Below are 26,488 nucleotides of genomic sequence, written 5' to 3' on the forward strand. Positions count from 1 at the left end.
GGAGTAGATTCCATACTGTTGTGTTATGTTGCATATATCTTTTAAGTAGTGGTCTATGATTTGTCTTTTGATTTTTACATCTGGGAACTCTGTTTTACATGGACTGATTCCGGGTTCAAATAAATTTAATAGTAAATTTTTGCAAAATATATGCTGTCCTCTATCAGTGGTTGCATCTACTATAAAAGGAAAGATTTCATCATCATCTGGGGTTTCGTCACCTGGGGTGTGCGTTGAGCTCATTTTTTCGTTCGATGACTGTTAATATGTAATTATTAATGTGTCGAATTGGTTGATTCCAATTGTATAAATGTACTGGTTTGTGTTTATACTGCTTTTTTATTCTTCTTTTTCCTCTTTTTGATGAATTTGAAGTTGTTTCTGAGTCAGAAAAATATAATTGATCGTGAAGTGGGCAATTTTTATCTATTGATTCTTTTAGTTTGTAAAGTTCGTCTAAACTGTTGGTTTCTGATTCTGAAAATGCGTTTCGGTTTTTTGAAAATCTTTTTCGTGTTATTTGTCTTTGTTTCGTTATTATTTTTCTTTTTAGTGTTTGTCGTTTTGTTCGAATGTATCCAACTGTTTGTGTATGAGGTGTGATTACAGGGTCGTATTTTTTGTTATCTATTTCATAATTGTGTAAAACGATTGTTTGTTTATTTCCTAGGTTTTTAAATGACATAAGGTTTAGGATGACGGATGCAAAAGGTTGTTAAATGATTTCTATTTTTTTTTTAAACTGTTAGTTCTTACGATTTTTTGGTTAGCTTAACCTGGGTCTATTTGTTCAGGGTTGGAGAGAAAAGTATATCGATTCCGAAGAATGATTTTTTACTTTCTCGTGGCTAGTATAAGTTAAGGTGTTAACTTACTTAATCTTACTTAGGGGTAGTGATTGTGTTCAAGGGTTGGAGAATAGTAAATCGATCCACAAGGTTCAGGTATAATTAGAACGCGAGTAGTTCGTTAGATACTATTTTAAACTTACTAAGTCTAAGATTTATCCTGGGTCTGGTAAGAGGGGGGGTCAAGTGAAGGATGAATAACCGAAGTTCTTCACTGTTTATCCTAATTTGAATGATTAGTTTTGTTTAAAAATTTCTATTAGTCTTAGGTCTTTAGAAAGGGTTGGGTAGTGAATCGACGTTTGAGGTCGTTAGACACTAGTTAAGTGGGTGGGGGAGAACAAAGTTGTTCTTTTTGATCCAAGGATAAGCCTTGATGATCAAATTTGAAATTTAATTAAGTAGAAAATGATTTAAGATCCAAGGATAAGCCTTGATGATCTGGTTTTAAAATTAAGTGAATTTAAGTTTTAATAAAATTTTAAATGTGTGTAAAGGAAAGATTTAGTGTTTTGATGATATTAGTGGGTTTATGATTGCTGTTATGTTTTAGGTGATGGAGCTGGAACAACAGGATGATTTATGATTACTAACCATTTATTGTCATGCTACTAATTTTTATTTTTTATTTTTCAATAAATATTTTTCAAACATGTTTTGTATATTACTGCAGAGTTTTAGGAAAACGATCTTAGATCTTTTTATCAATCGTTATTGTATATTAATAATTTTGTTTAGCGCCTGTAATGATTTTGAGGATTGACTTCAAAATTTTAGGTTTGCAAATGAAAATCTAAATTCATTGCTAGTAGTATTCTAAATATAAAAGTTTGTTCTGGTTTTTGCCTAACTATCATATAGCTATATGGCAAGTTTCTACTTTGTCGTATGTCGTCTCTGGTTCGAGGTCTTCTTCCAATTCCGGGTAGTTCTGTTATGGTTCGGAATATTGGCTCTGATCTATTGAGTCGTAGAGACATTTCGATTAAATTATTGTCGTATAACATTTTGTAAATGTTTTTGTCTAATTTCTAATCTATTTTGGTTAATTCTAAGCTATTAAGGTCTTGTTCGAGACTTATGGTCGCACCAGATGAGTTAGGACTGGGGTGTATAACTCATAGAGTAATTTCGGATAGGGTACACCGTCTGCTCGTCACGCTATCTTATTTTCGGCCGGATAGATTCGTGCAACTTCTTAGTCTAATACCGATCCTAATCTTACTCTTATACTATCTAGTCTCAGGTTGTTTAACTAGTCTCTGCTAGGCTCAATAGATCTAGGGTATACTGGTTTATTGCGGCTGCTGAAGTGCTCGGGAGAGTCCAACTAATTTCTAAGTTAAATTCAAATCTCTCTGGTGCTGAAATTACAAGTAACTTCAGCACTTACAAATAAGTGGGTTGTTAGTTAGATGGATCATGATTGGTTAATATTAAATACTTTACATTGGTAAAATATCTAATTTATCCAATCATAAAATGTAGTTTAGATCAGGTTCCACAGATAAAGAATTCCTGAGATTACTTTGACAGCGCACACATCAAGCAGAGTCAAGCATTTCATACTAAGTGAAATTTTGTTTTAACTAAATTTTTTAATTTCTTGAAATCATGCAAAATAGGGCGTATCTCGAAAACTATAAAAAAAAACTTGGCCAAACAGATTTGGATCCAGATTTGATTCCCTGAGTGAACTGTGATAGCATTTCAAGTGCGGTTAGCAATTCTCAAATTTAAGTTTCTTGAAAAAATCCTATAAAACGCCATAACTCGGAGACCAAAGACTTGAGCAGTAAAATTTGGAGGACAAATTTGAAAACTCAGATTGTGCACTGACAGTACACCACCATGGGGTTGAATTCCAAATGGGCTCAGAGTTTATTAATTATAATTTTTTTGAAAGAAAAAACAAAATAATCAAAGTATACGACATATCTCGTTAAGTAATAGGTGCTGAGCAGTCCTAATTATAGGCAAGCATTGAAACCCTTGAGAGTACCATGACAGTATCCATTTTCAGGGTTGGGGATTTCAAATAATGTGAAGTTTTTGAAACCGTCAAATTTCTTTGAAAATTTCCGAGAAAATCATTAAAAAAACGTCATATCTGGGAAACTATTAAATTTAAGGTAATCATTCTGGTTGACAATTTCGAAACTCCTGGGCAAACTCTAAAAGCGAACCACTATACGATTGCTGAATTTTAACTAGAAATTTACGCTGACACGAAAAACGCCCGTTACATAATGCATAGATGGATGAATCCAAAGTTAACACTACAGTACACTACACTACACTGCATTACCCTTCTCCTCTGCCCCCATGCTGTCATCACTGCTATAACTTTTTTATCCGGCCTCTCTCAATTGACCTACCATTCATAAACTGGAAAATCGAAAAAAAAATTAAGCATTGCAATAGACGTTATAGCTTAAACGTCCAGAATTCTTTCGTTAAACATGCGAAAATTAATATGTTTAAGCATTGCGAGATATGTCACACGCATTTAAATACAGTATGGATAGATGATACAATAAAGCCCTCTTATTTCACAAACCTTTTAATTTTTTTATTGAAACAAAACAACATCATTTTGTTTATTCCCAGGGATTAATTTGGTAAATGTGTTTCGAAAACAATGCATATCGTGTTAACTAGCGGCAAATGCTTTTCGATATTGGATATCAAAACTTTCGTTTATTTTAGCAAATGAATTGAAAGGTAATTGAGAGTGATAAAACTCCCCGCAAAGAAGGCATTCCAAAAAAACGGTAACCTTTTAAACATTAAGTTTCAATGAAACTGAAATAATTTGTAAAACTCGCCTTGGTTTAGAAAAATCATGGTAAGCTAATCATTATACCCCAAAAAAATCCAATTATTGTTTTAACCTTACAAAATATTTTGCCTTTAGTACAACATAAATATACAACAGTATTAAGCGCAGAATGATCATGAATGAAAAATTGAAGGTTTTTACAGCATAAGGAAATACAATACAGCCTGAACAAAATATCAGTATTATTATCAGTTAACAATCAACCAAGGTCCAATAATTTTTATCACATATCTGTTATCATCACCGACAAAGTTTACAATTTACGTTTATCCAATGGTTAGATAATTATCAACATACACTAAGTACATGAACATTAGCTCAACCGTTGCAAATCACACTTATTCACACTAATATAAAACGAAGAACACAGTAAAGAAATTCTGATTTGAACTTGTGGTTTGCTAAAGTTAAGGGTTTGGTACGGTTGATTGCTTAGGCTGTCTTTAAATTATATTTTTATAAATTGACCAAGAATTTTATCATCAAAGGCCCCAAAACTGAGTTTCGAAATTAATTAACATACATTCAAAGATAAATCACACATTTTTCCGCAAGTAGTACCAGCACGCAACAGCACAAGGATGATTGAGAACAATACCATCGCTACTTCAACTTTTATTGAATGATTTTACAAATTTCAGCATGTTTAAACTTTATCCAGCTTTCTAACTAAAAATGGCATCAAAATTTTGGTTCGACGTTTTTTTGTGGATTTCTATGATGATATGATACTCTCCATCTTTCTTCAATGTATTTCGAACAGCAATAACCAACTAGTTAATCGACTATAAAATTTCCAATTCAATCGTTTCCAAATTGCTCGCTTCTCTTGACAAAGCAAGGTTACAAAATATTGAAAGACACTCTTTCTGCAACATAGTTATTTATCTACCCCTGTTGGCTGCCCAGTTGAACTTAACTAGCTGTTCGTTTATAAGTTGTTTATACAGATATTGGTCCTCAGTTCATTATAGTTGCCTCTCAATTAAACCTTCTCCTCCCCTATCCCCCTTTCCGGTCGGCTGACAGTTGCGATGCAATGATGCGGGTCTAGAAAGTGTTTCCCCTGTTGTCTGGCTTTTTGACCTTGTAAATCCGGACTATCCAGTGTTCTGTGGTGTATGCTTCGTCTAATACTGTCAGTTCGAAGTCCTTGTTCCCTATCTCCACATCTCGCACTCGGTCGTAGCCGGGAGGCTTGGCTAAGGAGAAAAAATAACAAATGTTATAAATTATGATCACCTTGTGCCAGTACAGCAATAGATAGGGATACCAGTTGAAACAATCGACGAAAATTTTCACGTCTGTCATTATGAAGCATGAAACATAGCCAACCGACAGTTGGAAAAGAGTCGATCAAAACAAGTAAACAGAGAAAAATACTGACTTGTTTTTTGAAAAAACCTCAATTTTGGAATTTCACTGAAAAACAATAGATTGATTTTGAAAAGCCCTTTGAATTTCAAGAACAATTTATGCTTGAATACCTGACACTTGTTTGTTAAAAGTAACTGAATTTGGAAAAACTGGATTAAAAAGTAAATTTTTTATTTCGCAGTGAAATCTGAAAATTAAATTCCACTAGTGTTTTTCGTGACCTGTAGACTTCTGCTCTTCGGTAGAGTAGTTTGCCTTCCTCTTAACAAAGGAAATGAACTGAACTTAAAAACAAATCAGAAACCAAAAAAGTAAATTTGAGTAAAAGTAAAAGAACGAAAAAAAAATATCATCGACCTATATAATTGTCTGAACTACGTTCATCGACTCTCAATCAAGTCATTTATAGTTACAAAAAAAATTCAGTATACTTTGGTCTGTGTGATGGACCTTCATGATTAAAAATGGCAATAATATAGACGCATATTTTTGTTGAAACATTCTCATCGAAATGTATTGTAATGAACTCAAACATTACATATATTCAAAAAGAAACATAGCTAAAAGACAGTTGAAAAAAGAGTCAATGAAAGCAAGTAAACAGCAAAAAATGACTTTCGAATTTCACAAAAATAAAATAGATGGCCTTAAAGCCCTTCGAGTTTCAAGAGCAATTTATGATTGACAATTTCTTGTTAAAAGTAACTCAATTTGAAGAAGAAAACAGGATCGATAAGTATTCTTTTTTATTTCGTAATAGAGTTTACCTTTCTTTTAACAAAAAAATGAACTGAACTTCAAAAATCCAACTTAAAAAAACATCCCGACCTATATAAGAGTCTACGTTTATCGACTTTTAAGCATACAACAAAAATTTTACTCAAAATAGAAAAAAAGATGCTCGGATCATCAGTATAAACTAGTCTGCTTCCCGGTCTCCCACACACCCCCGTTACGTTTAGTATTGCTTCAAACAAGAGCACCAAAAATACAGACTCACATCCGTCAGTGTAGACTTGTCCGAACTTGTAGTAACTCATCTTGTACATCATACAGTTCAGCAGAGTCCCACTGCCCTCTCTGTCCACTCTGAACTCCCCAGTGGGCGTGTAGTAGTCTGACTCCTTAATGTGTGCTCCCAGTTCAGTGTTGCCGCCTATCCTCACCATCCACAGGAACTTGTTGATGTCGTCTGAGGAGTAGCTGAAACAATCAACACACTTTCGGGTATTTCTGCTTTTTCCCACCGAAAAAAAATTAACACCGTCTATCTTTCACTAATTGACGGCGCAGTTCAAACTAAAATTAGATGATGCATTTCATTTTTCGTCTAATTTTCAGACTAGTTTTTCTCGACTTTGAAGTTTTTTTTTGAGTTTGAACTTTCTTTCAGAATCCGTGTGGTCTGAATGGTCGAAACAGTAAGCAAAATAGCACGTTTTTAACATTATTGTTTGAAGTTAAAATCAACAAATTCAGGTGCACAAAGCAAGTGAAAAAATTAAGTCTTAATTGGTAACTCGGCTGCTATCCTCAAGCAAAACTTAGAGAAGAGCTTCGTCGTTGCTTAGCAGTTAAGCAACTTCCTTGAAATCCACCACGATAGTAGTAAAAAAAATCAATAAAATGCTTATAGTTAACCAAAACTTGGCCGTGCTCTCCAACAAGCAAAAAAATTGAGATTCTGGTAATCGACTGGGACATTAGATATCCGCTTGAGGAATAAGACTGCCAATAAGTGTCACCCGTATTGCTGCTGTCGATGCTTGCGGCGTTTGTGGAACTAGAGTTGGCAGAAACTCGATTATGTGCACTCTTTGCAGAAAATGGGTACATGGACGCTGCACCGGTATTAGAGGAAGTTTATCCCAACACGAGTCGAGTTTTCAGTGTTCTACATGCCAAACCCCAGCTGTAAGTGATCCTGCACCCGTAACAGTTTCGACGAGTTAGAGAGTGTTAGTCAGTTTTGTTACTTGGGACACACGTTGCATGCTACTGGAGACTGTGAAATTGCTATAAACGAGCGTATCAAGAAGGCATGGTTTGCGTTTCATAACCATGGTGGCGTTTTACTCGGGAAACGGGGACTGTCCATGAAACAAAGAGGTTTTATTTATTGTGCTTGTGTTCGACCAGTGATGACGTACTCCTGTGAAACTTGGACACTCAAATTAGAACACAAACGCAGGTTTTTTTTCAACGGAAAGGCGCATGGCCAGAATGATGTGTGGAGTAACCTTATTAGATCGCATTCCATCGGACTCGATTTTGAGCCGACTTGGTATTCAGAAGACCGTTATTGACTGTGTTGAAAAATCTAAATTGCGATGGTTTGGGCATGTCGTGCGTAGAGAAGATAGTAATCCAATCCCAGAAACGTATTTCCTTGAGGTCCCTGGAAAAAGACGCAAACGAAGACCAAGAAAGACATGGATAGAGGACGTGAACGAGGAAATGAGAAGACGAGGACTGACGGAAGCCGACGCACACGACCGCAAACTATGGCGCTCGAAGATTCAGGAGCGCCCCGCCGACCCCGTTTGAACGGGATAGGGCGGCAATGATGATGATGAATAAGACTGCCAAGAAAGTCGAACAATTCAGAATTAACTACTCCTGTGAGGCGACAGTTCATCGCAAGCGACAACTCGAAACATTTACAAAAAGCGACAACTCGAAACATTTACAAAAAGCGACAATTCGCACCGATCTTGGATTGACATCATTATACCGACAAGATGAACAAGCACGCGTATCTTGAAATCGTTTATCTGTCTGGCTCCCATTCGAGAGCTTGATTTTAAAATCGGTGGCACTGTTTTATGCAGTGAAACTTGCAAGGAAGACGAATCGCCCCTATTGGGCTAAGTGGATTATTTCAAAACAACATGGGTTGGAACAATTCTTTGTTGACACAGGGGGCAGGAAAATTTGCGATCTCGATTATTTGAGCTCTTAAAGCACTACAAAAACAACAAAACACTAAAACAACTTGAGAGCCTTTCTTTCAAGTGGGATTTCTAATTTCATTTATGCTTAAATTTGCATCTACTGTCTCTTTCATTTGATCTGATCAAAAAGTTTTGCCTCTAATAATTGTCGCCTGCTACGAATAGTCGCTCGGTGCCACTTGTCGCTTTTTTTCAATGCGACGAATTGTCGCCTGCGACAAAAATTAATTCCAATCTCCCTTAAAACTACGGAAACGGATCAGGAGGAGTCCATCCAGGTAACTCGGACTATCATACAAAAAAGATCCGAAGTAGGCAGAAACCGGAGAGTAAAAAATTATCACTTGTAACTTCTCATGCAAACCTGGATTTTGAGATTTTTTTAAGATATTTGACGCATCAAACTTACCCTACAAGTCCTCCGAACACTACCAGCACATAATCCACATCCAGTTGTCTCATAATGCCATAGGCGTGTTCCTCAGTAGAGCTCATAGCCTGGCCCACTCTGGATATGTGAGTGTTGTTCCAGGTGTTGTTATCCACTAGAATAGTCCGGTTGCCCATGGCTGTAATTTGATACCCATAATCCCACCATGACATCACTTTCGAGTCCTGAAACATAAATTTTAAAGTCATTGTAACAAAAAAAATTATGATATCTTAAGGAATATCTTTTAAACCAATTTAATATTTTTCAAACACAAAAAGCCAACATTATGACCTACAAGAGCCTGTACTATAGAAAAGATTACGTCACTGGAAATTATGATAATATCAGTAGTCGATTTAGTACGAGAGGGCCGCCCGCTTTTCGGGAATTGGACATACTTGCACAGAAAATGTCCACCCTTTGAAACGTCTTTTTTGCACAACAAACTTGCGTCTTTGGGCGTTTCAGAAAAGCTCAGAAAATGTGTGGTCACCATGATGATTTTTTTTTGAATTCTTCTTCCTTTATTTAGAAAATCATATATCCGCCCCAGGAATAAACAACCGTGTTGAAAGACCCAAAATTGACAACTTTTCTACTTTTGATATTTGCCCAGAGACCTTGATTTTAATTAGTTTAAATAAACCAAATATGAAGTATAAGATATTATGAACAAGGTGAGCCGTTGTTGCGCATGTAGCATAAAATGTTCGATCTTATGTTTTTAAAATATTTCATATAAGCCAAGAACAAATAAAAAAATTGACACTAAACAACAATTGGAAATAACGGAACACACTTAGCATTTGAACTTTTACAGCGCTTCGAGTTCACTTTAAGTTTTCGACCGAAAAAGATAAAAACTGTCTCTTGCATATGTTTGTGCGTTCAAGTGATTTCGACAATAAATTGGCATGTACTTTTATATAAGAACAAGAGGGCTTAACACCCTTATTCACTTTTATTCACACCCTTATTCACTTTTATTCACACCCTTATTCACCATAGACAACTCAACCAACTGGGTCAAGGTATAAATGCATCTGTAATTTTGCGTTTCAAAAAATCATCATCACAACTTCTTTCCGGACAAAAACTGAACGCGCAAAAATACAAAAATGTACCCACGATTCCTTCTGATGGTTTTAATCGTGGCATTCGCTAGTAACATTGGCACCGAATGTCTGGAAAAAGAGGTGAGTAATTTCAGTATGGTTCTATAAGTTTTTAAAATAACAAATGTGGCTCAATGAAAACAATGCGAGAGCTGAAAATTACTAATATCTACCAGTCACTGAGATGTTCATGGACTTACCTTTAATTCCGACGCAGACGAAAGTTACAAAAAAATCAACACGCAGGTTGGAAAAATTCAACCCGATTCAAGAAAGAGAAAGACCTTTTTCTAATTTTATAACAAAATTTTCAAATATGCAAATTAGTCATCTTAAAGCTTATCGAATTTCATTTTAACTTAAATTACATTTCTTTGATGAAGGTCTTTCAAATTTGATTTCTTTTTTATTCTGCTCAGAAGCCTTAATAAAACTAAATCACGCAAACTTTGTCTCACTTTCATTTTTGTTATTGTCGAGCGTATCTGCCATTCTCTGGAAAATAACGAAGGTTTGAACAAGACGAAAAGAGGTATCAACCAAAACTGACTAGAACGACGAGCGGCAAAAAGAAACATGACGGCACATTTGAACACCTTCGAATCCAAAAAAGGGTGGAAAACCAGTGATTGTGTTCATCGACTCTCAATTACGCTTTTTTGTGATTTGTATGAATTTTTTTATTCAGGAGCTCAAATTGCCTTACATTCAGCTATATGTAAGCTCTTCACTGCGTTTATTGACATTTAATAGTTCTTCACTCCGATGGTAATGAGAAAGTCAAATGAAAATCTTTTTCAGACAGAGCTGTTCACTTCGGATTATGGCACAAACTTCACAACAATGCTGAAAAATAAGTATCGCAGATGCTATAAAGCACACCAAACATAGATAGAGACGAGATATCCGACGCAATGAATCATCTAGATTTTCTGGAGGACAAGGTGTCTGGGGATATGGCTTCTAGGTGAGTATCTTTTTTAGTTTCGAACTGAACTACCGTAGTCGCAACTTGGACAGTCGCAAAGCAGAGCTTCGCATCACTAGCGATCCAAATTGAATGACTAGCACTGCTTGTAGATGAACCGACAAAGTAAAAATAAATAAAAACTTCAAATACTTATTTTCGAAATAACAAAAAATCAAAAAAGCATTTGGACCTGAATCACCTGCACGATTACAAATTTTACAAACACAGGCGAAGCGAAACTTCGCACTAGTTGAGATGTAACACATACATAGGATGACAAACTAATCAATTGAAAACTGCAGAAATTTTTTTGCCAAAGATAAAAAAAACTGATCTATTAAAAACTTTCCAAATTTTTCAGAAATGTTAAATGAGCATCGAAACTAAGCCTACTAAACTGCAACAAAGCCAACAATTCTTCAGCAGAAACACAATGAAACACAGTTTATGAGAAAAAATATCTCCTGACCAGTATCGAGCCAGTATTAGTAAAACTCGGCTACATCTGAGGTTCGAACATGGGACCTAGATATTAAGTCTCACGCAATAACAACTCAGCCAGGGACGCTTGATGAATCACAAACACTAGCCATAAATACAGCAGCAAGCAGATGCTATGAAATTTATCATGCTGAAGATCATGATTATACCAAAAGTGCCACCAAATAAGTGAATTCCACTTTCATAGCAAAATAAATTCCACTTTCAGTGAACATTTTTATTTGCGAGCTAGGTTAGAAAAAAAGAAGGTTCATACTAATACACTACGCTGCTCGCTAGTATAATGAACGAGCTTAAGCCCCAAAATATTTTCAAAAAACCAAATAAAAAATCAAAAGCACTAAGACAATTTCATGCATCTTTGGTAAAATTTTTTACGTAAGGCTTAAGAGTGATTTAGATTGCTTTCAACTGTTCTTAAATTTCAATTTCAAAAACTTTGTGTTCAATTGCTCTCATTTCATATCAACAAAAAAATTACACAGATGCGAAGCTGCGCTCGGCAAACACTTGCGAGAACACGATCAAAAAGCAGCTCTATCAAGTGACATAAGAAAATAAGCCTCGAATTTGCAAAAACTCGAGGCTTAGCAAAAACTCTAATCACCAAAAATCTGCAATCTAGCAAATTTGAGTCTCACGCGCTAACCATTCAGCCATGGATGCTTAAAATCCCCGGAAACTAGCCACCAATAACGCAGCTACATATGCTAATAAATTGCCAATTCGATGCAGCAAAAGTAGCACCAAATACAAAAAGATACAATTTTGCATGTAATAAATATCAAATCATAAAGCCACATTATGTATGAATCATTCCTTTCAAAAAATTGCGAGATATATTGAGCTAGAAAATTTCTGAAATCGAGATTTTATTATTGTTATGTTGTTTGAAACAAATAGCTTTCTTCGGTTCACTTGATGAATTAAAAATGCATCAACTGTGTAAACTTATAACTATTCGAATGTCAAAACACATGTTATCAATAGGCTGTAAACGTGCAACATATTGCAAACCATTTTGTATTTCCAATTCCATGCAGCAAATATCGTTGCTTTAAGTGGCCACAAAAGTCGCAACAATATTTCCGACTTAGGTTGCAAAAAAACAAAGTTCGTACTATAGCACATTGCTTCGCAAGAGTAAATATGAAAAACATTAGGGAAACAAGCCGACAGAAACAAAGCCGACCGATCTCGGTGCCGAAAATCTACCGAAAACTTTTGGCTTAGATAAAAAAAATACTTTGCAACTCTAACGTTCACCAAAGGTCCATTTGCAGTTAGTACACTCCACTCCAACCATGCTATCAATTCAGCAGTAATAAAACTTGCCATTTGACCATTTGACCTAGTGGCCGGTTGGAAAACCCTTGCTTATCGCAAAGGTAAAAACGCTTAGATAATTGGATCTTATGAAACGAAAACCAGTGATCTATCTTTTGATGTTATCTCCAATCATTTGCATTCCTCAATATTGTAAAAAGTTGACTTAGTCCTTTAAAGCGAAGTCGATATTCGGTTACAATGGAAGAAAGTCGAAGAGAACCCAGTCCGTTAAAAAGCCTCAGTCTTTTGTAATATTTTTAGCTGATGCAAGGAGCACTACAAGAGCTGAGAAGGTGAACAGACAAATAAAACGGATAGTCGACCAAGCACAAAAAAAACAATCACTTCATTTGAACAGATGCGGCATATGATGGTTTCGGGATTTGATTGATGTCAATAAAAATTGGTTGCAGAACAAATACAAAAAAGTATTTAGATTGCTCAAGCCATAACACAAAGTACAAAGAAGGGCATCAAAAAGGGCAAAAAATATCGACAGATGTTTTCAAAATGAAACATGTAGCACAGAATCTTCAGGCCACAATGATATAAGAGAAATCAAACAGAAAAAAATCACAAACATTGAGGGTCAAAAATATTATTATAAATTACTTTTTCTTCAATATTCACTTACTGTTGTTAACTAAGTTAGTAAGGCAATTAAATTAGATAAGAAACTGCACGTGAGGTAATAATTGATACGAAAACGCAAAAAGTTAGTGGGGAAGTCAGCCTCTAATCAACGCTCGTTGATTTCCTCTGAAAACCGTAAATAAGGCCAAAAAGGCTTTACTATGACATCACACTTGAATCTTTACGAGGTTTTTTGAGGTACAAAAATTTGGGTTGAACAACAAAATCCTACCCCATAGGTCTTACCCGCTTCCTTTACCCATGAAGGGTGGAGGTCTTTACCCGTGGGGGTGGCGGCACAGAAACTTTTTTCGGATGACACGACGCAATAAGAATCCACTAAGTCGATATTAATTAAGCCAAAATTTTTTAAGCCGATAAAACAAGGGAAAAAGTGAACTTTTAACTAACCGAGCTGGTAAAATTAGGACATATTTTTAAAAGGCTAAATTTACAGCAGTGATAATGTTTGCAGCTAAAAAAAACGATTCTTAGATGAGGCACTACGCCGACAAAACATAAGCAGACAAATAATGAGCCGAATTTTTTTGAACCAGAACATTTACCGTTTGAAAAAGAACTAACGCTGGTCAGATTCGAACCCAGGACCTTTGCCGTCCTTGGCGTATTCGTTATTACCAGTCTAAATGTGCGAGGGACTAAAAAAATTTGAATTCATTATGAACCAAGGTAACCACCAGGAGACCAATGAGTCCTTTGGACAAAGTTGTCTACGTGGAAAAAGTCTAATAGTACCCGGTTGCAATACTCTTGCTATCACAAGGTTAATAAACGCATTTAAACAGAAAAAAAACACTGACTGGTTCTCCAGTAAAATCTCATCTTTCGGATTTCAAAGTGAAAGATAGATGCCTTTTAAGCCCTATGAATCTCTTAAACAACTTATGATTGACATTATTATGATAAAATTAACCCAACTTGAGAAAACTGTATGAAAACTTTTTTTTTCACTGGGAAATCTGAAAATTAAATTCCATTTTCAAAACTAGAAGCCCATCACGTTTTTCGTAACCTTTACACTTTTCATGTTCGATAGTGGAGCTTGCTTTCCTTTTACAAAGAGGCGAAGCAGCGCTTCGCTAACACTAGTGAAAACACGATAAAAAAAACAGCTCTATCAAGTGAAATAAGAAGTAGAAATCAGTCTCGAATTAGCAAAAATTGGGCTACGTGTAAGATTCGAATCTGCGACCTAATGCAATCAGGAGATTTTGCGTCTCACGCACTACTCATTTGGCCACGCAATCTTAAATACTAAACACTAGTCACAATAAAAGCAGCTGCATATGCTAATAAATTGCCAATGCGATGCAGCAAAAAGGACATAAAAAACGAATAGACTCAATTTTGCAAGTAATAATTTGGAATATAACGAACCGAAGGCATCCACACTAATTTTGCCTGTAACAAATCGCAATGCATATAGACACAAAATGTATAAAATATGCACTTCAAAAAATTGAGATATATTGATTTAGAAAATTTCTGAAATCGAGTTTTTATTACTGCTATGTTGTTTGAAACAAATCCCTTTTTTCGGTTCATTTGATGAATTAAAAATGCATCAACTGCGTAAACTTATTACTATTGGAATGTCAAAGCACATGCTATGAAAAAACTGTAAAGGTGCTCCATAAGTGGCGCCAATATTTGCGACTTTAGTTGGAAAAAAGAAGGTTCGTACTTAAACACTCGCTTTGCAAGTGTAAACAAAAAAAATGAAATTAACTTAAACATAAATCACGATTCAAACTGCGAAAAACTAAACTTGAGCCTGAACAAACTTCAAGGCTTTTCCTGAAAAACAAAACGCCAAGAAAATCATAGCTACCTATATAAGAGTCTGAACTACGTTCATCGACTCTTTAAAAAAGATGGCCTTTAAGCTCTTTAAATTTTAAGACTAGTTTGAGAAAACTGGATCAAAACGTTATTTTTTTCGCTGGTAAATCTGAAAATTGAATTCCTTTTTCAAAACTAGCAGTCGGCCACGTAATTCGCGACCTTTACATTTTAGCTGTTCGATAGTGGAGTTAACCATCTTTTTAACAATGGAAATGAACTGAACTTAAAAAGAAATCTCGAGTCAAACCGCAAAAAAAAATTGAGCGTGAACAAATTTTTAGAATTTTCTTTTAAAGAAAACGAAAAAACATCATGACAACTAATATAAGAGTCTGAATTTTGTGCATCTACTTTTAAAAAAAACGGTAAGAAACCTTTTGCTCAATTGATCCTTGAGGAATATTTATTTCTGAAAAAATCATTACGAGGCCAAACTGTGCACTGGATAGGCGCAAAATTTTGTGTCTGTACGTTCCTGGATTCCAGAGACAAGTTTTTAAACATGTTAAAATTTTGTCGGAACGATCAAAGAAAAGTAAAGAACAAAAGAAGAACAAAGGGAGCGTCCTTGTTGCGGAATCCGCTTACAATGCACAAAATGCACAGTTTGGCCTCGTAATGATTAAGCTCAGGGAAATGACCAGTGTCATTTCTGCTAACAAATTTTCGATCCGAAAATTCTACTACCTCAGTGCAAAATATTAGATAAATGGGTTTTAAAAGAATATGATGTGTATGATTATTCCAACCAACCACAAAATAGTTGAAGATACGTTATTTGGGTTGCTTTTACACGCCAACGTCAGTGCAAAAAACTCGTATGAAGACCAGGATAGATCAAATTTAAACCCTTTCTGATGTGAATAGAGATGCAAGGAAATATCCCAACAACTTTGTCCAGCCTTTTAAACTTAAAAGGAAAATTTTGATTTCTGGAGTATTTTGCGCTAAACTCCATGGCTCAACTTACAAAAAAAAACACTAAATAACTTAAGATAACCAATAGTTTTTCAAGCCCAAGATCACCATCTCTCCGATCCAAAGGCGAGGAGAAAACTTATAATTCGGGTATATTTTTCGCACGATTTGGGGATGTTTTTTTTCCTACCAAAACTTAAAAAATCTGCCAATTTTGAACTTAACTTGCAGGCAAGGTTGCCTTTTCGGACGACATTAAAGCTTGGTCTCTGTCAGAGAAAATAAATAGTTAATGCAAAAGTTTTACGAAACAGTTCATTTGATCCTTAAAATAAACTTTGTCAATCTGAGTTTGTTCATATTTATCATACCTCGGCTGTGTTCTTGGCCAACCATCTATATGCCTCTCTGAAGTCATCAAATATAATCCTGTTTCCGTCTCCTCCTTTGGCCCCGAGGACAATCGAGGGACTAGAATAGGCTTCACTCGTCACCCACACACAGTGCATTGCATACATGGATAGGAAGAGAGTTAGAAAGGCAATCACGGCTCCTGCTATTTCACCCTTGGCCGGGTAGCTGCTGTCGTTGTAAGACGAGTACTTCTTGCTTCCTGAAATTTATTTAGGTTAAAACAGAGGCGAAGCTGAACTTCGCAAACACTAGCATGAAAACGGAAAAAAGTAGCTCTAAAAGTGCCAATAAAGAGAAAAAAGGCAAGAAAAAAGTATTTGAAGTAAACTAATGCACAGAAGCGAAGCTGTGCTTCGCAAACAGTAGCGAGAACACGACAATTATGAGCCTCACGCGCTAACCACTCAGCCACGGACACTTAGTCGATCACAAACACTAGCCACAAATAAAGACGAGAACAGATGCTATGAAATTTCCAATGCTAGTTCGTGATATAGCAAAAAAGCACACAAGTGAACATTTTTATTAAATTTGCGAGTTAGGTTCGAACCATAGTCATCGGACAACCGAGTTTTATCATAATGTATCGTACCTGAAGACTTGGAAGTGGAAGATTGTTTGTTGGCTTGTTCTATGTAGTTTCGCATGTAGAGAGTCAAGATTGAACTTATTCCGATTCCACCAACTACACACATGATTGGCGCTAGGACTAGCATGAGACGCACCATCACACCCTTAAATATGACATCGTCTATTGAAATTATCTGGTGCCTCTTTTCAAAACCAAGACCCAACTTCAAGAATTGGATTAATATTACCTACCAAAATTACATGTTAAACGAAAAAAAAATCGTTTTAATATCTGGTGGGTTAGCGTTGAAAGATCACATAATTAATAAGGTGCCGCTTATTTGACAAAACTATGTTTGCTATATTTGGTCAAACTGACTTCGTATTTTACACAGAGGCAAAGCGGAGCTTCGCACCACTTGCGATACAAAACAAACAACAAAAACATGAAAACGAATAATGCTGAAAAACTATATGAACCAAATTTTTCGTATGTCTCGATTAAAAAAACTAGAAGCCCAGCTAAGTTGGTGCCTGTTCGATATATTTTGAGTTTGTACAACTTATGTGGAATGAAATGGGTAATTTAAAAACTTTTTAAATGGGACTTTGTTCGATACCTTAGTTGTTTCTCTCCTTAAAAAAAGTACGAGTGAAAATTTTTGAGAAATTGGATTTTTCCACGGGCATAACATTTCTCTGACAAAAAACTGTCAAAAAAAATTGGGCATGGCCGCTTATGCCCAATTTTTGTTTGAATCTGTTATTTCGATTGCACTCAAAATCTAGAAATTGGGCGTCAAAAAGATTCAAAAAAACAGTCAAACCCAAAATCTAGAAACCAAAATTACAAGTGTAATAACTTGGTAGGAGCAGAGAAAAATCATCAAAAACACTGACATTGTTTAACAATGCTATCTGTCGCCTTTCGGGAAAAGCTCACACGAAAGCATTTTGGTAATAACTTTTCTGGCGACTTCACTTCGGCTAACTTCAAGTAGCTGAGAAACCTTTTCATTCTGAAAAGATTTTCGCTTTTCATTCTGATATAAATTTAGCGAACAGCGGATGAAATTGAACCGCCATTTACTTGACGGACTATCTTTGTATTCAGGGGCGGATCTAAGATTTTCTCGTGGGGGGGGGGGGCGGATTTTCAAAAAACTTTCGTAAAACTTGACCTTTTTTTAGGTTGACCAAATTGATTTTCCGAGCTTTCCTAAAGCAGTAAAAAAAATGCTATTTTGGCCAAATTTTCTGCGCCGCAGGCAAATTTTTGAAAAAAAAACAGGTCAAAAAAGCCGTTTTTTGGCACTTTTTGAAAAATTTTGATATAAAACTCACGTTTTTTGGCGCGCGCTCCCCCTCAAAATTAGTATATATTGGCGCCTTTGGGTCAGAAGGGGGTCGAATCCCTGGACGCCCCCCTCCCTAAATCCGCTTCTATCTGTATTTCTTATCTTTGCAGCATAATATTGGTTAACTTATGCCTCTTAAAGACAATCTATGGGTCAATCCTTTTGCATTGAACTTGCTAAAAAATTCCTTTTATTTTTTTTTTCAAATGGTAGCTGTGATCTGTGCTTATCCTGTTAATCATACAATTTATTCCTAAACAGAGTGGCTATACTCATCAAATAAGCCAATGTTCTGAACTCACCGCAAAATAGATGCTGGTTATGCCGTACATAATCACGAATATATTCTGCTCTGTGAGTTTATTGAAACAGTAGTACATGCCCACTGGGAACATGATGACGAGCAAGTGGAGATCAAAATAGAAGGAGGACCAGGCTGTCGGCTGGTGTTCTGACACTGAGGCTATGATTGGGATGTTGTTCTTGGCATAGGAGGGGTCCAGGAGCGAGTAGAATCTGCCGGTCCAAGGGGCGATCTGGAACAAAAAAAACTCATTTTTAAGGAAAAGTTTTATCCGATCTACTCATCAAATCCCTACCCTATACAGCATGTAGGAAAGAACTAATTATAACTTTTAAGGTTTAATTCATAATAAATAAATTACACTCATGAAAAGTGTGAATTCAACAGTTCAGCTGAAGAAAATATTGTAAGAAAATAGGAATTTCCGTTTTGCAATCAGGGGAGTATGAACAGCTAAAGCGATCCCGTTTCTTTTTATTTGTAACATTTTAATAACGCAAGTATAAAATTGAAACGTTAATTAAAACAATTCCTGAACAGTCAATTTAAAAACAACTATTATTACGTATACAACAAATAATGGAATAAATTTATGGTGGAGATCAAAGAGAAATCACTACGTTTTTAATAGGATAAATCCAGCCTATACCAAAATTAAATATTTTTTTCCAGCTGCAAATTCTCATTTCTAAGATTTAAAACAGCTTGATACTTGTTCTATTTTCTCTCGCTAGTATGCATTTTCCATAAGTATCTACGTGTCATGTTCTCAGAAATGTACTTCATGTATTACTTTCTCATATTCACGTATTACTTATGGTTGTTATTTTTCAAGAATTAAGTAAATCGAATATCGACATATGAAAAATATCAATATATCTCTTTGAAAGCAATACCGCATACCTTTCCCAGGAACTGCAGAATCGATGCTCCAGTTACTGCTCCTCCCACGCTAATAATCAAGAAAAACTTGACTAATGTAAAGAAATCATCCGGCTTCAGTCTAGCTCTTAGATACTCCACAAACGCATAAATCTGACACAGTCCGAAAACTCCAAAAGCCGCCATATGCTCACTAGTTTCAACAGGTTGGAATCCAACAAATGGAATCTGCATTGAAAATAGGGTTCCCAGACAATACACTGTAGTATATGCAACGTATACTCTATGAGAGAATCTTCCAGTAATCATGAGGACTAGCACATGCAGAGGAATCAAGTTGATGAGGAAGACATAACCACCCCAAGACGAAACCATGTAAAAGTAAGCCAGAGAACACATTACACTCCAGAACATGGATCCAGTCTTGACTGATTTGAGCCAGAGGGTGTATGTTAGCATCATACAGAAGATTGCGATTCCCTCATTGTCGTAGGATCCTGCCACTGATCTGGATATATAACCAGGCACTGTGGACATCAAGGCTGAAGCCACTAGACCAGCTGCAGTATTCTAGAACATTCTCATTATTTCCAACTGTTTTTTTTCGATTCATCGAAAAAATATATTGGTGAAGAAATATTGTTTTTCATATTCTAATAACCTAATTAATGTTATCTATTGATCACTTTCAAATCATTCGAACTTAATTGAAGTTCACCCAAAAGTTGTAACTAGAGTGCTTTTTATTTTGCATACCTGTTTCGTACGAAAACATAATTACACATCTTTTTGCTCTCATCGCTAGTTACTTTTTAAAACGAACAATTGGTTCTTTCTCGTTCATTTGAAGCCACAAGTACTCACATGAGCCTCTTTTCCGAAGTGGTATGCTACTACGACAGTGAATGATGAAAAGACAGGGGCTAAGAACACGCACACTTCCCTCACATCAACTGTGAGATTCAATCCATTCAACAGATAGTAGATTAAGGAAGATGTCACCATCAGGCCTAAACACGGTTAGCATCGCATCAAAAAAAACACGCACGGTTACAACTTATAATATACTTGATTAATTTCTCAACAAATCAAAACCACTTGTTTTCAAGTTTTCCAATTTTAAAAATATTTTCTTCGATATTTCTCTTACTTCATTCACATCCAAATAAAAAACAGCAAGCACCCAATATTCCAATAAAAAATGAGTGCCAATTGATAAATTATTCCTTAAAATTTAGCTTGCATATGCGAAGAACACACACAATCAAAAGACAAAAAAGATGACACAATCACAGAGACGTTTTTAGTCAGAACGAACTCAAAAGCATTCAATTAGAATCACTGGGAATCTCATGCACAAGAAGTTGATAGTATGACGAAAGATTGAAGAAACCCAAAGCTAAGAGCTGATCAACTAAAAATGAGACAGCAGAAACACAATTTGGTTGGACGCCTGTTCCGACGCATTAAAAACTTTATTTCAAAGTTGAAACGCGAAGTTTTTAGGCGTCCTAAGCACCGAATACATTTAAACCGAGTAAACTTTCGAGTGAAAAAAAGTTAAAGAGAAAACGCTTCCATGTTACACGTTTCCGAACTTCAACACAGAGGCGAAAAGGAGCTTCACCTCACTTGCGATACAACTATCATAAAAAGTATGAGTCGAAAAAAAATCAAAATGTTGAAAAAAACTAGGTGAACCAAAATTTTAGTATGTCTCTGAAAGGACACCTAGGGCTCAGCGAAAGCTGGAGGTAATCATTTAACATTTTTTTAAATTTTGTTATACAGATGCGGGACGAAATGTGTAATTTCAAAAATTAGACTGCCCAAAACAGTCGTTGTTTCTCAACAAAGTGATAAGAGTGAAATTTTTTGAGATTTTGGAATTTTCCCAAAGACTTATCCTTTATCTTACAAAAAAATAAGTGGTAGCCACTTCTGCAGGAAAAAATCGCGCAACCGCTTTTTCCGATTTACATCTCAGATTTGAAAGGGTAATTAAACAAAAATTCAAGTTTCTATGAAATAGTCAAAATTCAAAAATCGGTGACTTTTTTCAGCTAAAATCAGGTCCTGGCCGGTAAATTAGGGAAGATAACCGAAATCGTATTTGTCGATTGAACACTGAACCTGAGAATTGACAAGTAATTTTCGAGTCGTCCAATTTAAAAAAAAACTGTCCAATTTAAAAAAAAAACATTCACTTGTTTAAAGGCCATATTTTTTTCCAGCGGAAACTGGGCTTAGCAAATTATAAAATTAAGCTTCCAGCAACATGTTCGGTCGATTAAACCTATGATATCAGTTTTGGTGGGAAAGTTATCGATAAGACCAAAAACGTTCAACAAATCAGAGAGTTGACAATTCCTAGAATCATAACTTTTAATTTAAAAAAAAATTAGGCGTAGCCACTTATGTAGAAGAAATTTAACCAACCTGCTATTTCGATTGAACCCAAAAACGTAGTTATGGTCGAGTAGTTCTCGAGAGAAGTCAAAATGTTTCAGTAAACAATAAAAAATCAAAATTTTGACTTTGCCGAGGGCCATTATTTGTTTTGTATAAAAAAAATATAGGCGTAGTCGCATATGCAAAGGATCTTCGCACAACACGTTCTTTGGAATGAACCCAAAATTTCAGGTATAGAACTGTATTTTTTGGTTAAATTCAACAAACTTTGGAAAAAAAACGCTCAAAAAATCAAAAAATTGACTTTTCCGAGGACGATAACTTTTTGTGTAAAAAATTGTAAAAGGTACCGCTAAAGCAGGTGAGCTTCCTTCTACCCGCTGTCTCGGTTGAACCCGCAAACTCAGGTTTGGGAGGTTAGTCTCAGAAAAATTTGAAAAAGATTTTAAAAACGGTCAAAAAAATCAAAAACTTGACTATTCCGAGGCCCATAATTTAATGGGCAAAAAAAATTGGAGCATAACCGCTTATAGAGGGGAGCTTTTCAACTCCGTTGTGACCATTAAACCTAAATACCAGATTTGGTAGGCTAGTTTTTGAGAAAACGAAACAAAATATCGGTCAAATATTCCCCCCACAGACGTTTTCGAAGGCTGTAGACAAAAGGGGAAAGCAAAAAGAGACCAAAAGAGTATGCAGGTCTTTCTATGTATCCCCTTTTTTGAAATACAACAGAAAGTTTTTTAGGGGAAAAACAATCTATTGCAAAAAAGATTAAAATTTTCCAAAGCCTTCAAAAAAAATAAAATATAAACACCCTTATCTTTTCATAATACCTGTTTTTATCAAACAGGAAATCTGGGCAAACATGCCAAGCAAGACATTTGAAATTCCAATAAGCAACTGGACAAAACTTAGGAATCGGAAACAAGGCGGACAACCTTTGAGCAGACACCAGTTGAGCCGAAAAAAAACTTACTATGTTAAAAACTTTAAAAAGTTTCAAGTCCCCGTTGAAACTACCATGTAGTAACTAGTACTCAGCCATTGGTTAAATTTGATTTTTCAAGAGATTGATCATGTTTGGTTGCTGCAGAAATGATTCAACTGATTTTGTTAAACTAGTTGTTAACCTTATCGCCAGTGTAATTACCTGTACCAACAGGAGCGTTATAAAAAGCTTTCTTGATCAGGATAATTAGCCGAACCTACAGTAAAAGTGCGTGCTGTGGAAAAAAGCCGACAAAAAAATAGCAGACACATGAAAGGCCGCAATATGAGGTTTATAAGCAGAAATTTTCCAGGTCTCAAAAAGCGCAGGAGCCACCCGAATTCAAAGTCTATACCTTTGACAACTCAAACATGAGCCGTACCTCATAGCCAAATGAGCAAATCAGACATTAAACATTATTTGACATGTCTGAATTTATCATGAATCAATATGGAATAAGTAATTTTATGTACGGATTCAGAGAAAAAAAGTTTTCGCAGTAAAGAGTGCAGTACCAGAATGAAATATTTTTGCTAATTGCAGGGATAATCATTGGTAATTTTAAGCGAACAGGACGACTGACACGAACTTCATTAAAACCCTTTGATGAGAATCAGTCAGAGAGCTAAATGCTTCGCATAAAGATCATTAAAAGAACATAAACAGATAACTAAAAATCATGGATAACAGGTTGCTGTGCAACTCGCGCAAAATGTTCCGACTATAATAGTTCAAGAATTAAATTTTTTCCTATGTCTAATTTTTTTTAGAAACAAGTGACTGAATTAGTTTAAAAAAACCGTAAGAATGAGAAATAAAAATAGCTGAAAGAATTATCTTCTTATAGTTTAAGCAAAATGAGGAAATCGGCCTCGCCAAAATTTGGGCGATGTGGTCTGAAAATCGAAAGAAAGCAGACCATTTTTTCTCGAAAGAAAGCAGACCATTTTTTCTCGACACTGCGAGAAGTTTTGAAATTACTTCTCAAACCTGTTCACGACCAAAAGAGCTTTAATATGATGCCAAATTTGACCCTTCGAGCTTTCCTTGCGGCAGACGAAATTAGCTTGAAAAAAGGACTACACGCCATTGTTTCTTCCCACTCTTCGACAGTGGTCGAAACAAAGGATATTTCGCCATAAAACCAGGTAAACGAAACAATGCGCGAAGAGGCACCACAGTGTCGTGGACGACTACAGCAACCGGGGCACCAAACTAATGCAGGTGCAGGTTCTGCAAAAAATAGAGGTGCCTTTGGAATGCTAGAAAGAAGCCGATCCTTCGAAAAAGACCTTTCTGCCGAACTAATCCGATAAAAACAAGCAGACAGACGATAGTCTAAAACAGCCTAAAAATTCCAGTTTGCAAAAAAAAACAGGTCCCGACTAGAATCGGATTCCCCGGCTTTCTTGTATCATTATGGGTGTTACCACTGAGCCAAATTCTCCATCAATTTGAATTTGAAACAAAGCAGATAAAACAAAGGTTATATTTTCATGTGCGGATTCTGTGAACAAAGTACCCAGTTGCAAAACTGTTGCTTCTCACAAGAGTAGAGAAAAAACACCTTAATCTTCATTTTTTGGTCTAAACTTTCCGTTATTTTCTAGAATCAGAATGAAGCAAAATGGACTTGATAATAAAAAGTTACTTCTGTGACCTTGCCTTGAGGTAAAAACATGGCTGCAACAAAAACTAAGCAGAAATACGAAAAAAACTCGAAAAAAAACTTTGCACCGCAATATTTTTTCAACTTTCGACAAGTAATGACTAATTAATCAACAGAGGATTACACTTTACCAGATCTCGACATTCCTAGTCTATATACTTTCTTTATCAACTTACAATTCTCTCCCTGCAGGTAATCAGTAGCCGTCTTCTCGGCTGAATTCAATGACTACAAAACTCACGCCCAAGTTAAAATCCAGAAAAACTTCCTACCCCTGGAAAATTTTTTAAAAATTCTTGGGACCAACTAAGATCAAATCCTAAAGTATTTCCCACACGGTAAAACCAAAGCAACAAAAGGAAAGCAGCGAAGCTCAGTAAAAAAAACTCAACGGCACCAACTGGGGTCGAAAGAAGGAAAGACTCCTAAATACGACACCACAGCGTGTCACATGCAATTAGCACTTCCTCGATTCAAAAACTACTAACGGCCCAGAATGCAGCCATAACTACATGCACAAAAATGACCTAAATATACCATTTACATATCAAATGATACATGCTTTCTTTGCACACCCCAGATTTTACTCTCATCCAAATTATCATTTTGCTGTCACATGAACGATCACCCGGGAAGACAGATAATTGAAACTGCCTCTCACACGAGCGGTTTTTGATTACATTGAAACTATCCCTGTGTCTAAACTACTCACTGAAAATGCCATATAATTTCTTCAATTAAACTTTCACTCAGTCTAGAGATTTGGTCAAGCTTCGCTCAATTACCCTCCAGCTATTCAACTTTACTCAATTCGTACCTTAAGAGCCTTGACCTAAGTTTCCCCAACGAACGTCCTAAATGCTTCAAAACCCCACACGACACCACCCACTCCTTAAGATGTCCCCGAAACACTTCTATTTTCACTACTCTCTCCCTTCGGTCCAATTCAGTTAAAACCTATGCTTTTCTTAGCTTGGACTAACAATCAAGCACATCCGTTGAGCTCGCTCCCGTGGACCTGTGTCGACGCAACCTCGACTATGAAATATATACCCGTCTCTCGCTGTGGTGTCCCCTCATGGAAGAAAAATTATTCAGAGACCATAGCACCGTTTTCAAAAGAAATCCCCGTTTGACGGATTGGTGCTTCAACGTAACTCTTACTGCTACCAGAATCACTTGAGGTTTCAGTTACTGGAATCGAAGGAGGGGTGTGGCGTCTACCCAGAGGCACCCCAGGGGGAGAGGGAGTGTACGATATGGACCAAACGACATCTCCACCAAAAATATCTTACGGTTTCTCACAAAAAAATTGTTCGCTTTAACTTCCTAACTTAATTTGAATCCCAAGGAATCCTAACTGTGCCGTTGACACATAATGAGCTTTAGCAAAAAAAAACATCAAAGTTTGACGCGTTTCGATTTATTCATCATCATCAGAATATGCTCTAATATTAAAGATCGAAGAAAAAACGATCTGCCAGGTCGCATATATTTTGATGATGTATTTAGTTTAACTTAATATGTCAATTAAAAATTTCTAGCGACACTTTCACTCTCCTCTCAATTTCACTAAAACTGACAAATTAAGGCACGCTTATATCACTGATTATGTAAAGTGAAATGTATTCTAATAGTACCGAAGATCTGTTGAACCCGTCTTACCTGGATATATCGTTCCACCAATAATTCTGCCAAGAGGATACCAAGCTGTATCGTCGAACCAATCCAAGAATTCATAGAAACCTTCATTTGACAAAAACTTCGTTGTTCGATAATTGAAGTATCTGAAAAAGGTGAAAGCCGTGATAAATTGTACACAGTTTTGATAAGAGATTTTTTACAACACTTACGGATCAAACTCGTGAATAACACTTTCAAATCTGATAACGGCAAACAATCGAACTGAAAAGGCTACAACAAAAAAAACCATTAAACGTTGAAAACTCAGTATAACAAATATATGAAAATAACGTTGACACACTCACCAAGAACTCCTGCAATTGATAGAATCAGTAGTTTGAGCAACGATTCCTGCTTTGCAAAGGAAAATTTGGACGTTCCAACCGGTAGTTTACCACCGATACTATCCAACAACTCCA

At 36.0% G+C, this 26,488-nt stretch overlaps 1 protein-coding gene across 1 annotated transcript; it reads right to left on the reverse strand.

Annotated features, from left to right (window-relative positions):
* Positions 1 to 3,792: 3,792 nt before the first annotated feature.
* On the reverse strand, positions 3,793 to 26,488 carry LOC134852872 (dolichyl-diphosphooligosaccharide--protein glycosyltransferase subunit STT3A-like). Its single transcript, XM_063868711.1, has 11 exons — positions 26,375 to 26,488; positions 26,240 to 26,300; positions 26,052 to 26,173; positions 20,179 to 20,324; positions 19,336 to 19,884; positions 18,431 to 18,664; positions 16,793 to 16,934; positions 16,158 to 16,399; positions 8,431 to 8,636; positions 6,068 to 6,270; positions 3,793 to 4,892 (listed from the first exon to the last, which is right to left on the reverse strand). Exons 4-11 carry the CDS (start codon positions 20,317 to 20,319, stop codon positions 4,741 to 4,743), a joined length of 1,869 nt encoding a protein of 622 aa, XP_063724781.1. The 5' UTR covers positions 20,320 to 20,324; positions 26,052 to 26,173; positions 26,240 to 26,300; positions 26,375 to 26,488; the 3' UTR covers positions 3,793 to 4,740.

This window comes from Symsagittifera roscoffensis, chromosome 8 (genome assembly GCF_963678635.1).
Source record: "Symsagittifera roscoffensis chromosome 8, txSymRosc1.1, whole genome shotgun sequence".
In the NCBI taxonomy this organism is placed as follows: domain Eukaryota; kingdom Metazoa; phylum Xenacoelomorpha; order Acoela; family Convolutidae; genus Symsagittifera; species Symsagittifera roscoffensis.